Source organism: Salminus brasiliensis, chromosome 1, assembly GCF_030463535.1.
Source record: "Salminus brasiliensis chromosome 1, fSalBra1.hap2, whole genome shotgun sequence".
Classification (NCBI taxonomy): domain Eukaryota; kingdom Metazoa; phylum Chordata; class Actinopteri; order Characiformes; family Bryconidae; genus Salminus; species Salminus brasiliensis.
Genome location: NC_132878.1, coordinates 58,449,249 through 58,465,779, shown reverse-complemented (window position 1 = coordinate 58,465,779; position 16,531 = coordinate 58,449,249). Strand labels below are relative to the sequence as shown.

Sequence of the window (16,531 nt, the reverse complement as noted above, 5' to 3'; positions counted from 1 at the left end):
ATGACCTTGTCCTTGACCATGTCCTTTCTCAGAGCACTTTTGGTAGGTACTGTCCAATGAAAACCAGCAAAACCCCACAAGACCTGCCTGATGCTTTTGCAGTGTTTTGACCCAGTCGTCACGGTTTGACCCTTTTTAGAGTGACTCAGGTTCTTATGCTTGCCCATTTTTCCTCCTTTCACCTTCAAGAATTGACTGTTCACTTACTGCCTAATATATCCCAGACCTTGATAGATGTCACTGTAGAGGAAGATACTGATAGTGTTTTTCACTCCACCTGTCACTGGTTCTAATGTTATGGCTGATGTATGTATTTATATGTACATCTTTCTTGCTCTGCCTCCATATCTCTCTCTCTCTCTCTCTCTCTCTCTCTCTCTCTCTCTCTCTCTCTGTCTCTCTCTCTCTCTCTCTGCCCCCCTCCCCTTGTTTCTCTGTCTGTGTCTCATCTCTCTCCTCTCTGTCTCTCCTTTCTGTCTTTCTGCCCCTGTGTCTGTCTCTACTCCCCTCCCCCTTTCCAACCTGCGGTACTGATGCAGGTTAGCTGTTTAAAGCCAAGCAGCAACTCTTTCCACAGTTTTGATTCAAAGTGAATATGGAGAATGAGATCACATCCAGGAATGCTGTTGTGTAGTTCTGTGCATCCCATGATGCTTATGGAGATGTTCAGCCACATGCTGTACGTCCTGCTGCAAGGCTTATTTTGAAAGCTGTCATTGACGGTTGTGCTGGCTGCAGTATGGCCGTCTGTGGCCCGAGTAGAGTGTGGAGGATAAACAGAGCAGACAGGCCACAGTGACTCAGGAGAAACAGCCTGCTCTTCTTTTCAGGCCGCTGGAGGATTTCATTAATGACACCACAGCATCCCCTAGTGCTGAACAGCAGGATTGTCATCCAGCTAACCCACATAACGACCTTTAGTCTCGGCGGAGATGCAGAGGCAGGATGTCAGTGAAAGAGAACACTGTGCAGTGTATAGAAGAACCAAAACAATGAAATACAGGTGTGTTGACAGTCGAGGCGAGACAGGGATTACCATTGATTAGACAAAACGAGCAGAGTGACAGTGGGATAAAGGGTAAATGAGAGACAACATTTACATTGAAGGCATTTAGCAGAAACTCTTATCCAGAGTGACTTACAAAAGCGTTTACTCAGAAAATAAATACTCTTAGCTAATTTTTGGACTATGATCCAAAAGATGCCTCTAAGTTTAGACGCTACAGAATACAAAAGTCAGTATGAAGACCACGATACTCAGCACTACACTTCGCTCAAGTATTCTTGGAGGTGGGTCTTTAGTCTGTGTTGGAAGACAGCGAGTGACTCTGCTGTTCGGACACCCAGGGGAAGCGCAATTCACCACTTCGGTGCCAGGACAGAAAAAAGCCTGGACAGCTGGCAAGCCGTACTTGAAGCTCGAAGGTCTCTTGGTATGCTCCTCTGCTCCTCTGGTCAACACTTCAAATATACCAAATTCAACTTGATTAAAGTACACACTCCAGATTTTTATTTAAGGGTATTACATACATACATTTTAGATTTACCATATTGAAATTACAATACTTTTTACACAGCCCCCTTCATTTCAGGGCTCCATTATATTTGGGACACAACAGTGATGTGAGGTATGGTAAAGCAGTCATGTGTCAACTGTGTTGCAGATCTCTTGCTTACAATGACTGCTTAAAGTCTGAGGTTCATAGACATCACAAGGTGCGGAGTATCTTCTCTGGTGTTGCTTCACCAGACCTCTAATGCACCCATCTTCGGCTCGTTTTTGTTTCTGGGACTTGCTGGACTTGTTTTTTTTTCCAGTAGATCCTGTCCATTTTTTACTTTGTAAAACACCTGTCTTGTCTTACCAGTATGTTTGGGATCCTATACACCTATATACTATGCTTTGCTCCTGCCATCACTCTGATACAGGTTAGTCTTGGTCACATCTGTCCTTAAGATTTTTTTCCAGGGTTCTGCAGCTCCTTTAAGTTTACGTACTGGAGTCTGGCCCTTCTGTTTTTAGTGGTTTGCATCTTGCAGTGTAGCCTGTGTGTTTCTGTTCATGAAGTTTTCTGTGAACAGTAGTCTCTGACAAATACACACCCGCCTCCTGAAGGCTGTTTCTAAACTGTAGGACAGACAGGATTTTTCTTTAGCATAGTGAAGATCCCTCAGCAGTGGAGGACTTCATTGGTCCACACGTATATTTATGATTAATGAGCTCACCAGTGCGTTCTTTCTTCTTAATGATGTTCTACACAGTTGATTTTGGTAATCCCAAGGTTTGTATTCTTCCTTTGCAGCTTCATAATAGCTTCTTTAACTTCTATTGGCACAACTCTTGTTGTCAAACTGAGCTACAGACTCCAAAGGTGGTTAAAAGCTTAGAAGCAGGCCTAGAAACACATCTAAGAATTCATAAAAACCTGTCAAAAGTCAAATGTCACAAACCACATGGTACCTTGAAAAGAGAGGGACTGTAAAAAGTATGACATTTCAACATAGTGAAACTCAAATGTCTGCATATATCCTTAAATGAAAGTCTTTAATGTGAACTCTTGATTTGAAATTGTGAACTGTGGAGCAGGGCAGCATATCAAGAAAAACTGTGTAATTGTCCCAGTCATAATGAATTAATCTGAGGATAATGTCACTGTGAAGTATTTTAAGAATCTGGTAATCTTCTGTTTTCTGTTTCTGTTTTTGGCAGGTTTTTCAGGTAATCAGTTTAATCAAAAGCCGAAATGAAGAATAACACAAATCTGTAAATATGCAAGGAACAAGGTGAATAATGAATATAAACAGGTGGATTCCCAATGTAAGAGAGAGAATTTCAAGTATGCATTATTTATCATAAGTACTTCCTAATCACTCATGTGATGACCATGTGAAAGTATATATTTTTATGAAGTAGTTCTTGTAATTGAGTTATTAAATGGGAAAGCCCTAGTAATAATACAGTTTAATCTTAATAACTCAGTTGCAAATACATTCATAGTTGTGTAATATTTTGCAGGTTAATTCTTCCAGAGTGTTAAAGACTTAAGAATGGAATGAGTTACAGTATCAGAAAATTAGGTCTCACACTTGCCAGCTTTCATAGAAACCTTTGTAGGCTTCTCACTGCATCATATTAGTGGAAAGTGGGTAAAACAGAAGTGACACACTCTCCCTCTCATCTTAGAAATCAACCCACACCCTTACATACAGCACATGCTTTAAAAGAGTAGAAAATATTTTCTCATTCCCATAAAAACGTTTTTGCATCATCATTGCCTCCTTTATTATCATTCAGTTTCTGGATGATAGCGTGAGATCTTGAGGCATCAAGAGAAATAATAGAGTAATGCTTGTTGTGAGATGCCATCTGCTGGCTGGTGTGGGTATGAGATACATGGTCATTTGTAGTAAACAAGTGTAAATATGTACTTTATGTTAGTTTTGGAGTTTTGTGAAATGCATGCTTCTGAGCTGTTTCTTAGGAACATTACACTAATACAGGGTAGAGCCTCACTTTGCTCTCAAAACAGACCCAATTCTCCATGACGTGGATTCTACAAGATGCTGTAAACACTCCTTTAAAACTCTAGCCCATGTTGGCATGATTGCTTCACACAGTTCCTGCAGATGTTTAATGTTGCGAATCTCCTGTTCTACCACAGTACAGGTGTTCTACTAGATTCAGTTCTGGTGACTGCGAAGACCACTGAAGAACACTGAATTGTCAGGTTATTGAAACCAGACTGAAACCAGGTTGGGTCCATAGGTTCATGCGTTTGGCACCAAATTCTGACTCTACTATGTGTGTCTCAGCTGGCCTACAACTAGCCTACTAGGCTTTTTTTCATCTTGGAATACACAGCATCTTACACATCAACTACAACAGCAGAAGGCCACATCAGGTGGGCAATGTTGTCTTGGCACACTTTGGATCTGTACCGGTCATTGCTTGAATACTACACAACCATGTGAGTATTGTTGCTGACCATGTTCATCCCTTCATGAGCACAATTTATCCATCTTCTAGCCACTATGTCTGACATGATAACACACCATGTCACAAAGCAGACGTCATCTTAAACTGGTTTCATGAACATGACCCAGTCCCAGCAACTGGATCTGAATCCACTCTTGAACACTCTTGGGATGTGATAGAACAGGGAGATTTGCATAAGGGAATTTCCACAGTCATGTCAACATGGCTCACAATGTCAAAGAAATGCTTCCAACAACTTGTGGAATCCATGCCACAAGGAATCGAGGCTGCTTTGAGGTAGTATAGTATACCTAATAAAGTGCTCAGAGATTGTGCATATGAGGCAAAACCAAACATTGGATAAAAGAACAAATAATACATCTGTAATATAGTTTCAGTCAAAATAATTCAACCCTCATTGCAAATTAGGTTCATTAGTGAAATGTACAAAATTTCAGTTGTTGGCAACAAACCAATCAAACAAGACCAATTTAAACAGCTCAACACGGCTAATAGAACAAGTGTTTCCAACACAAAAGGATACTTTTAATGACTTTTAATGCAGTCTCAGACTTATTCAACTCCTTCATGACAAGCGTCTTTAGTGCTTAGTAGAGCAGCCTTCTGCTGTTACGACCTGCTGCTAACGTGATGCAAAGCCAGAAATTCCTGAGGAATCTGGGCAGGGGGTTTGTTGCCTCCTTCTGCAAATCCCACCAAAGATACCCAAAGATTCCCAGAATCTCAAACCTTCTTGTTTTGTTGCGTGTTATATAGAGTTTCAAATAGATTAGAGACGACTTTTCCGACCATCAGTGCTTACTGTGCAAACTGAAGCATCAGCCCCTGCTGCCACAAAATCTCTTTTGCAGTCACTCCAGGGTTTTTGACCATCTGCTTCCTCAAGACCCTGGTGGTAGCTGGTGATAGCTTCCTCCTTCTGAAACGTCCAGGTAGTGTAGCCAGTGTCCCTTTGTCTCTGAACTTGTGAACTCAGCTTCCAGCGGTATCTCTTAAAACATGTCTTGTATCCTTTTCCTTGTTTGTGCAAGGCATTGATGTCTTGTCTGTTTACAGGCAACTTGACTCTTCTCATCATCAACAAACCCCTAACCAGTCCAGGCATTTGATGTGATTTATCTTCACACCCAATGCAACAAATGAAGCTCTTTATTTACCACCTGATTTTACAAGTTGGCTCCTAAGGAATTTTATTCAGGGAGACTGCTGTGTCATTAAAAGTGTTGTTTAGTGTTGAATGTGGATACAGCACTTGTTCTATTAGCCGTGTTGAGCTATTTAAATCGGTCTTGTTTGATTGGTTTGTTGCAAACAGGTGAAAGTTTGTACATTTTGCTAATGAACCTAATTTGCAAAGGGGGTTGAATAACTTCGATGGCAACTATACATCAACCCAGCATTCTCTAATATTCTCCAGTTACCCTGTGGACATAGTTGGATGCATCTCATTAAAGTAATGTGGGTGGGTGAGTGGCATGGGCTCACGCTATTCACGCTATGTATTTTCCTTTCCTTTTTTCCCCTCTTTATAATTAGAGCTCATAAAAGAATTAGAGACGCACTTAAACTAAATTGGATCTTGATCTTGGAATCGGAAATGGTGTCAAACCCATTGTTACACCCTTACAAATACAGAAAATAGTTTTTTTTTATTATTATTTTAAGGAAACTCTTAAACTCCATGACATTTTAAAGACATAAACATTTGAATGATTATTATTCAGTGCTTACTGCCCAAGTCATTGTGTTTTTAATGAGTAAGGAATTCAAGTGTTGAGGGAGTTTTGTATTTAGAAACATTCAACCCTCTGTCTTTGCAAGTTAGTTCTTCATGAGGTTGGTGGGTTACCTATGTCTGCTGAGCCCTATTTTAGCTGAAGCATCAGGGCAAACAACCAGTGCTTTAGCAAGACTTTCCTTTTACCTCTAGAAATGGGGTACACCACTGAGTACCTTGTTTCATCTGGTATCTGGCATCATGCCCAAAAATGTTCTTTGATTATAAGCCACATTTAGTGAATGCACATATGAATGCACTCAAAATGTTTGTTGTCACACACTTTGGTAAACATCCAATCCCAACAGAAATGTCCCATTTTGATCCTCCAAATATCAGTGCGTGTACTCTACTAAATCATGAGTTTGCTATGGAGGCCTAATATGAATATTGCTATATACACCAACACTGTCACTGATTAACTGACATCAAGTTAATATGAAAGTAAAGCTTAAAGCAGTGTTATTAACAAGCCCAGAACTTCAGTGTAAAACTCTATACTGCCAAAATCTCTGGACCACCACACCTACCACTTCCCAAGTAATTTGGTGAGATTGCCAGTCTTCAGTGAAAAGTGCAGGAGTGTTAGCTTGCTTGTAGCATGTTCGTAGCACAATTATCAATAATTCCAATTAGAATTAGTTTACTATTGTCATACTGAACATGAAAGGGAACAAAAAGAAGTACGTAGGTGCTCGTAGCAGCAATACTAAAAGCTAATTCTATTTCCTGACCTCAGAACTCTACCCATACATGGGTATTTAATTGTATAGGTTTTGGAACTCATCGGTTAACCACCCTAGTGCAACATGTTTCATTCCTTCCATAGACAGAAACAGCTTAGACCCAGATTAGATGTCTGCATGGATGATTTTTGCAGAAATGGTGTTACAGTGCTTTCTTTTGATAGTAAGCGCTTGAGGTGATGGAGAGAAAATGAAAAGAGAGCGTAAAATTTACATCGGCATATTTCTTAGAATAAAAATAAATCTATCATAAAACAAGCTTGATGCTGTAAGTAAAGAATTGGCCACATTAGCTTGTTGGACACCTTCTGGATCGTCTTGAATAGATGACCTCAAAGCCAGATGCTCGCAGGGATGTACAAAAGGATAGTGTCCTCGGGGCCTATTTTCTTGAAGAGCATGTGTAGATCATTTCAAAATAAAATCAAATAAAATTGGGTTCCAGGATTTTTTTTTTACTGCAACAGCAACACATTAGCTTAAGCCCGGGTAAAAAATACCTAGACAAATAGATGGACTGAGAAGTACTGCATGTTGGACAGGCTGTTATAGATCCTTTTGGCCTAAAACGCTTTAAACGTATGGCAGATTTACAATCAGTTTTGGAAGGGTAATATGGTGAAGAGCTTTAAAGCTTTAAAGATGTGTTTCGTGCTTTATTAGTTTAGTGTCCACTGCAGCTGTTTAGGAGACAGTTTGTCGGCTCTGTGCTGTGCAGGTGAGCCTCTTCCGAGACACAATCATGTTTGCGGTTCCCACAGTAATTCTGCTCTTATAAACAGCACATAATCAGCACTGTGTTTAACAATGGCTCTTATAATGGTGTCAGTAGTATATTGCTATTGTCATGCATTCTCCTATTTCTGTAATGTAAACCTTACTGCAAAAGGAAAAACCCCTTAATTTTCAAAGGAAGTAAGTGTGGAATGAGTTTCTATCATTTCTATCAAAAAGGAGGTACATAGTGTGACAATCTGTTTGTAGTCAGTGTAGTAGGACAGTAATTCTCCTAAGAGGTCATGCAGACTTGAATATTACGCTTCAGAAGGCTTTACTGCCCGCTGTGAATGACCTTTAAAGATTATTAACCCTTGTAGTGTGAAGGTTGAGTTTAACTCATCTCAGACTTTATTTTCTGAAGCACAAATGTCAAAGCGTTTTCAGTCTATTTTTAGTCGCGCAATGGAGATATAGTTATCTGTTTAGAAAGAGAAGCTATTAATGGATCTGGTAACCCTGATTTTTGCTGAGTTAGCAAACCTGTGTGAGAAACTACAGTATACATCCCTTCAGTCAGTATGCACTGAGTGTTTGTCACCAGAAGGTGGGGCAAGAGTGCTTTTTTCTGCTTTAATGTCACTGAAGCTTGCAGTCTCAGTGTGGAGCAGGGCAAGTCATTTTAATAGCTTTCATTGGAACATTTCATCGAATATAAAAATAAAACACTGTATGTGAAACTGCCAGTGGTCTAACATACAGCTGTGGAATGAACTGGAAACTGTGTGAGAACCTCCTCCTTCTTCTTCTTCTTCTTCTTAATATTATTCTGTATATATATTTTTACTTCTATTATTTATATTGTGTATATCTTATTTAATTTATCTACATTTGCATCTGAGTGTCATGCCATCCCTTTGTTGCTGTGGCACTGTGAATTTTCCCACTGTAGGACTAATAAAGGATTATCTTATCTTATCTTATCTTATCTTATCTTATTCAGACTTATATCTGGGTTTTAAAACATAGCGAATGCTCCTGTATAAGCTAATGAAAAACTGCCTAAAAAGTTTGCTGTAGTTGTTTTCAACCTACATTGTGGCAGTGGCAGAGTACTGCAGTAGGACTAAACCTCTGTAAGAAACAGAAGAATACATTAAAATCAACATTAAAAATAATAATTATAAAAGTAATAGAAATTCGCACAATGTGAATACAACATCCAACAGCTGCAACAGTAGTAGGTCATTTTAATCAGTTTATACCTGCATTTTTCTCTTTTTTCTAAGCTCACCTTTACAATAATAAGTTGCCGATTTGCCGCAGACAGGCTTAGACTGGACAGCTTAGTGAAGGCTATCACAAAGTTTTTATTTTTTATTTTTATTTTATTATTGACTTTTAAGAGTATAATTATTGGCCTATGGAGATGCAGGCCTTTATATTATTTGGTACTGGATTGGAAGTAAAATCAGTGGCATGGCCCTAGTGCGCTCAGAGCTGCTCTCTGTTCCTCACCTGAGAGCAGAAGGAAAGGTAGCGGTGTGGAGCTCTACTGGAGTCATTAATTACACCCCCCCACACATACACTTCATTACGTCCAAGGTTAATCCCTCGCTTATCTTCCGGCTCTTCCCATCAACCTCCCCCTTCCTCCTGCTCATTGCTCCCTCACTCCCTCGCTCCCTCGATGCCTTCCCTCACTTTACCTTGAGACGGCAGCGCCGTTGGGGCAGGAGCAGATCTATTACGTCTTATCATGGTGGGACAGGCCGAAGACGCGCTCTGGTGAAATATGGCTCCTGTCACAGCAGCCAGAGGAAGAGGAAAGAGAGAGGGGGTGTGAGAGAGAGAGGGTAGGAGAGAGAGAGAGAATAGAAGGGGAAGAAGTACAGGCACTCTACAACTATCACCTAATTCAAACGAATGGGCAGATTTCCAAGGCCGAGTTGGATTCTGGAGCTTGACATTGATTTGGCACACAATTAACCTCACCTCGCCCCTTCCCCTGCCTTCCTCTCTCCACCACTCTCTCTCTCCCTCTCTTTCTCTCCCTTTGTGCTCCTTCGTGCTTATTGATTTTCACTCCAGACCTAGTTTCTTTTCTCCTCGCTAATAAACACTCCATGCCCTCGTGCTAAGAGTCAGCTGAATTAAACAGAAAATGTGTGATCCTGTTCTTACAGTCAGGACCATGAGTATTTAGACGGTGACACAATCTTTGTCATTTTGCCTCTGTACAGCACCTCAGTGGATTTGTAATTAAGCAATGAAATCTAGACCTTCAGCCTTAATTTAAGGAGGTAAACACATTACAATTACAGACATTCTTGCACAGACCCTCAATTTATAACAGTTGGACAAACTAAATATAAATACAGTGATTATTTTTAGAGGTTTCCTTCCTTGAGATGCTTTGGCAGGCCTTCAGTTACTGCTTGTTTGTGGGTCATTTGGCCTTCAGATTTCAGATTGTGCTAGTCTTCGGACATTTGACATTGATTTTCAGTTAAAAAAAACAACGTTGGCTTGACGTCAACCATCAACATTGGACGGGCGTTGATTTTCAGTTGAAAATAATGATAAGGTTGGCACCAAATCCCAAGATTGGCTTTTAGTCTCTATACCTCATGACTGATTGTCAGTATTTAGACATTTGGAAGAAGATGGGATTTGGTTACTTAATACCATGACTTAAACCTAACAACAAATCAATGTCAGCTGTCTTCAGTATTCTACGTCAAATTGACATTGGCATTAGACATTGTCTTGATATTAAATTTTAATCATCCAATGTCACAACTCACATTCAACTAGATATCAGTGTCTATTATTGTAGATGTTATGTTATGAATGCAGCTGGGTTGTCTTCAGTAAGTAAAACTTGCTCTGCTTGGATGAGGTCAGGTGCCTGACTTGGTCATTTAAAAACATTTTATTTATTTGCCTTAAGAAGCTCTAAGGCTGTTACCACTGCACGTTTAGGTCATTATTCATCTGCACTGTGAAGCATTGTCATACATCGTTCAGTCATCAGGTTTGCAACATTGGATTGAATCTGAGCAGAAAGTATAGCCCTGTACACAAAAGAACTCTTTCAAGGAGGTAGTAGTACCACTAGTAAAATTTAAGATCAGACTGGACTGATAGAAACCATCTAAAAGCTTGCCCAGTTCGCCATCAACATTCTTTGGAGAGATGAACGCAAGATTAAAGTGAGTATGGAGAAGGAAAGCATACCACATAATCTGTTAAAAATGGTGGAGGCCCTGTCAATGGTACTGGTTAGTAGTGTTTTAATGTGGCTGCTGATAGATGTAGCAGGATGAATTCTGAAGTATAGAGCTAAAATTCTAAAGAAATGCTGCAGGACTGATGAAAGCAGTAAACACAGCAGTAAACACCAGTGATCCGGTTCCATTGGTGTTCTCGACTTGACTTCAGTTCAATTGTGGTGGTGTACAGAAACAAAATTACATAGATTTTTGTCACTGTCCAAATACTTATTTATTATGTACAGTGGTATGAAAAAGTGGTATGGGCACCCCTGATCATTTTGATAATTTTCCTTTATAAATAATTGGTTGTTAAGATCAGCAATTTTAGTTAAATATATCATATAGCAGACGAACACAGTGATATTTGAGAAGTGATTTACAGACATTTTATAAAGGAAAATCATTAAAATTATCAGGGGTGCCCAAACTTTTTCATACCACTGTATAAGCATCAATTTTTCATCCGAAGGATAGATCTCAGTGGCTGGTAACTCTTATTACATCTGTCATTTAAGCACTTTTGAACTAAATTAACAAAATATTCCATTATATATTATATTATATATGATCAATATACATCATTTTTAAGCTCCTTAAAATCATATCAGTAAATCTGTAACTCTACAATTTTATATTGATTTTGCTCTATTCGATATATGATGAATGTCTGTCTGAAGTCTCAGACTCATACAGTGGGTTTTGGTCAGGGAGTGACCCCAGCAGTCAGTAATGCTGATATTATAAAGATGGATAGGTCTTGGCATAATGGCACTGCTGTGAGGTGACTGGCCTGTCCTAAAGATTTATAAACTTGTGTGTTAAAAATAAAACTTGGAGCACATCAACCATGCTGGCTGAGTTACAGCAGTCAATAAATGTTTAATGGGTCCTCTGTTTCAATTACAATGCTGCCTCCTTCTTAGCACTTTTTTTTTTTTGTACGCTCCTCAGAGACAGATTGATGCTAACGGGCATTCGACTAGTCAGGTGAACATGCTTTGCAATGTGCTCTGTGCACAGTACTGTACGCAGTACACAGGCCCTTTCATGCATGTGCATGTTGCCCTGATTCAGATATAAAATCATATAATTGGAAATATACCCTATACCTCTCATTCATTTATTGTGCAGGCTGTTAAATAAGATTCAGAAAGGCAATTTCACTCTACTAGTGTCAATGATTTTTTCCTGGGACTTAAATTACGTGTGTTCAATGGACTGTTCCACCATCAGTTCCACTTGACCAACATCTCACACCAGTGTTCTGATACCTTGGCCTACAAGGTCACTATAGGCATGCTGTGTTTGTTTTTGTAAGGGATTCTTTAAAATGAATTCTTCACTTCAGGAATGTATATCCAATGCAGAGGTAGGAAGATTCAGATCAAGGTAGACAACTCACCATTTTGATTGGGCATGTGTTGGCATATACAGTCTTATACACATTTAGTTGTTTTTGTTTATTTTTATATTGTTTATGTTATTGCTATATGTTATGTAATTAACTACAGAGACTGTTTACGACTTCTCAATCAATCTAAAACTAAATGTGTCTTTTGGCCAAGGTGCCCAAACCTTTGCATAAGACGTGGCTCTAAGCTGAATAATAATGTACATTTAAACTAACCATTATTGGCTGCTGAATAATATTGTGATCCAAATTCGTCGTACCTGGAGCCCTAATGGTAATATTAATAGTAATAGTAATTATCATTAAAACAGTTTGGCAATATTTTGGTTTCCAACCAAATGAACACAGAAGATCACAGAATTTTAACAGTGTTACATGTACAATTCTTAACAAGGAGGGTAACATTATCAATGTTCCACCACTCTTTGGACACATTATACAGCTCAGTATGCAGGACTGGACCTTATCCTTTGCTATCAAATCAGATAAATGGCAGTAAAAAAAAAAAAAAAAAAAAAAAAAAAAAAAAAAAAAAAAATATATATATATATATATATATATATATATATATATATATATATATATATATATATATATATATTTATATATGTTACTGTTGTTATGATTAGTTTTATTATTTTCCTCCTTCTCTTTCATAATGGCATCATAATCGTGTTATTTTCTTTCTGTATGTGATCATGCATATTGCAGAAAAACATAAACAGACATGTAAGTAGAAAAAAGAAACATCATCTGACAATTAGCTATTAAATACAATAACAAAAGTATATAAAAGCACTATATAATAGACAAAAGAATATACACAACACAGTACAATAACCTACCCCAAATCATTGTTACATAGACTGTACAACCATTAAGCAGTAGAGAGTAGACAGTGAACAGTGGGTGATGGGTTTGAGGTGGGGCCCGGAAGGGGGCTGGGGTGGTACTATCGTACATAATTTTGCATCAGTTTACAGTGATATCAATAGCCCCTAGCATCCTGGATCATTGTTAAAGATGTGGACAGTTTACAGAATGAATCTGTCTTTGTACAGTTTATTTAGAGCCACAACACATTGACTGAACACAAACCTGTATTAAATCAGCAGCTGTTTAAATGATCAGTTCTATGCACTTGCTCCACTTATACGACTGGACTGCGTACATTTTTACAGATAACCTAAACCATGCAACAAAAGTGCAGTCTATTGTTTTAATAGCAGTGGTGGAATTGTATGCAAGAGGCCATTTTTTCATTGTGGCTACATGTTTCAGCAAAGGTGAGGTGCTGCGCGAGGCTAAGTCACAGGACAGGGCTAGCATAAGTTATTCTATTTCTAGCCACTCTATGTGTGTGCTTGTTCAGTTGATTTTGTCACAGAGCTCACAGTAAACAAAAAAAGGACAATTAACTGCATGGTTTAGGCTTGTGATACTGTACACACGCTTTGCTTCTGTGAAGGTAAAAAGTTTTTTTTTTTTTGGCTCAGTGTTGTACATGCCTGTGCTGAGAGAGAAAGCTGAGTATGAGTCATGGCACAGCTGTGAAATGCTCTTAGGCAAGGGTGGGATGGGATGAGCAGAGCCTCCATTTGTTTAGGCTATTCAAAGAAATCTGTTCTGCTCAGGGCTGCAGCATGCCAAATGCTGACATTACTATAGCATGTTCTTGTCAGACTCCTACTGATATTTATGGTAATCTCTTTTTTTGCTGTCAAAACGCAACACCCTATAGCCCAGCCGTGATGGAATTCTCGCACTGCTTTTTGATGAAGCCTGCTTAAGCTTGAACACGTCCCTGGTTGTACATGACCATGCATAGCAACAGGCTTGCTAGGTGGTCTGTTCTGAGGAAAGTCCAAGGTGCTTAAAAAGTTGTATTTACTTTTTTGTTCACATAGCGCAGAAGGATTCACCTAATCCTAGCTCTGCGGTGTCTCTCAACTTCTTCTTTCTCACCTTTCCTTCTCTTAGACCATTGTGCGGGGTAACAGGCCACCCAAAGATGCTTCCATCAATGGCCTGCTGGAGGAGTTTGACAGCATTTCTGTGACGCGCTCTAACTCTCTGCGCAAGGAGAGCCCTCCAGGAGCGCACCAGGCCGGTTCCAGCAAGCAGCCCTCTGTTGCCTCGGCTAACGCCAGCAGCAGCGGTGGCCCGGAGGAGAACGGCTTTGGCCATTACTATGCCCGCTACTCTTGCGACCTGGACAGCAACAGGGACTTCTCACTGGACCCGTACCGGGATAAGGGCAGCTACGATGGCGAGTGGGCTGTGGGGCGTCACTACCGCTTCTCTGTCAAGCAGAACGGCCATCCCGTTCGCAGCCCCTTCTACCCGGATGCCATGCCCCAGAAGGCCTCGGACTACGCCAAGATGCCCCCAGACTACCACGCCTACCTGGAGAGCAAGGTGCACTTGTCTGCTGACGAGATGGGTGCCAGAGGCAGCAGGGACTACTACAGGGCCTCTCTTGGAGGGTCCAGTCAGGATTACCTGGGAACGCCGTCCAGGGCTTCTCTGCACAGCGAGCAGATGAGCTATCAGGATGGAGACTGGGTCGGCGGGGCCTACGGCCCTGGCCTGAGGGACGACTATGAGAAGAGGCCTAAGTCATCGTACATCTCCCAGACAAGCCCCCAGCCGGCAATCCGCCAGCGTTCACGATCAGGCTCGGGCCTACAGGAGCCCAGCTTGCCCTACGGCATCAGTGCCTTCAAGGCTGCACCACAGGGCCCCTATAGCTCTTACACCTACCCTCGGCTCTCCGAAAACACCTCTGCTTCCCAGATGATCGGCAAGGTAACCCACTCATCAATCTCTTTGTCTTTCCTCTATCTCAGAATGTCAGGTGTGTTTTAGGCAGGACTCAGACGCAACTGCACAGTCGTGTCTAGATCATGCTCAGTGTCTGAAAACATATGTTCAGCAGAATGTGGTGACACAATGCAAAAATATGTTGAGATAAAATCTCAAAATCTCTCGTGGTCAGTAGTAGTAGTAATAGTAAGAATTACTTGCTATCTGTAGGAGTTAATAGTTTGGGGTTAGGCTCTCTAGAATGTTTTAGCTGGAGGGGATATTTAGCATTGATATTGTAGGAGGTTGCTGTGAGGTATTGTGAGCATCTTGACTAATCATGTTCTGTATGATGTGTATTTTGATGATTTAAGGATACAATTTATGTCATTCAACAAATCGTAAATATTAAGACTAAGTGTATTTAAACCATATTATTGATTTACTACTGCAATTGATTATATTATAAGGTATATCGCAATTGCATTATAATGTTGCATTTTAACTGTAATACTAGTACTCTGGCCATGCCACACAGCCCTAATTTACAATTAAAGTAACTCTACCCCAGCCTAATTGTTTAAAACTTCTATATTTGTCTTCTATTTTAATTATGATCTTATAATACTTACTATTTTTACAGTTATTTAATACGTAATTCTTTTTCCATGACAGTTTTCCAAACTCTCTTAATTTCTTTGGAATTAAACACCCCGTTTTGTTACTGTTCCTCCAAGCCTGATATGTAAATGAGCTCTGCTCTAATTTGCTGCCCTGTATTGTGTCTCATTCACATAGCAGTCCAGACTGAAACACATCGTATAACTTTAGCATTAATACTAAGCTAAACTGTTGAAAGCTGAAAAGGCTGATAGGTGTAAATGTGATGGTTTTTGCAGCACAACCCTTAAAGAAAAGGACCCAAATCCATTACAAATCCATTTTCACACAGGCTAATGATTTCACACTAAATTAGAATATTATTGTACATTCCCTGCAGAAGGCCGTTAACTTTACCCTGCCTCCACCCTGACCCCGCTGACCCACAGGACGCATAGATAGTGTTTTATCTCCCAAGTCGCATCTCGCCGCAGGCCGGAATGCTCTCGTGCTCTGCAGTGCTGGCTTTGTGATGGATCTCATGTCACTGCTTAATCTACTTGCCCTGAAAGGGAGCCGGGCTGCCAAAGACACAAGATTACTTTTACGAGAGTGGTGCAGAAATCAATTAACGGAACACTGGCAATCTCACCGATAACAGCAGTTCATTCACGACTAGGGGGTGAGGCCCTGTGTAAAGAACACAGAGCTTTAGCGTATTTAAACACTACAGCCCAGATTGGCTGTGTGAATACAGTACTGCACTTTTATTGGGGAAATTATTCAGATTTTAGTAATATTTTAATAATACATAGTGTTTTTTATATTTGCTTATTTATTAATATGCTGAAGTCTTTTTTAAATCATATTCTGTCACATTCAATTTGTAGAATGGTGCGCTGGCCTGTGTTTAATCTACACTATTACAATTATGCGCTTTTCTGTTCAGATTTGGAGATATGTATTTGCAGAACTACCATATTGGAATGTCTAATTGGGGCAGGGACAATCATTTTTTCAACATCTACAATATTTAAAGCCAAAAAAACTAAAACGTGTATATTCTATTGCATGAAGGAGAGATTAATATGTTGATTGAGTGCAAGGCTTTTTATTCTAAACTTTTTTTAAGATACAGTGGTCTGTGGCTGGGCACTGCAGTTTTTGTCAACTGCTGATGCAACAGTGTTTATCAAATCT

General features: G+C 39.9%; 1 protein-coding gene across 5 annotated transcripts in view; it reads left to right on the top strand.

Annotated features, from left to right (window-relative positions):
• Positions 1-16,531, top strand: part of pak5 (p21 protein (Cdc42/Rac)-activated kinase 5) — an 84,390-nt gene that overhangs the window by 55,886 nt on the left and 11,973 nt on the right. For all 5 annotated transcript variants that reach the window (XM_072683359.1, XM_072683373.1, XM_072683366.1 and 2 more), the window contains one exon: positions 13,907-14,734. In XM_072683359.1, the coding sequence (XP_072539460.1) occupies positions 13,907-14,734 (828 nt within the window). The remainder of the gene's footprint in view (positions 1-13,906; positions 14,735-16,531) is intronic.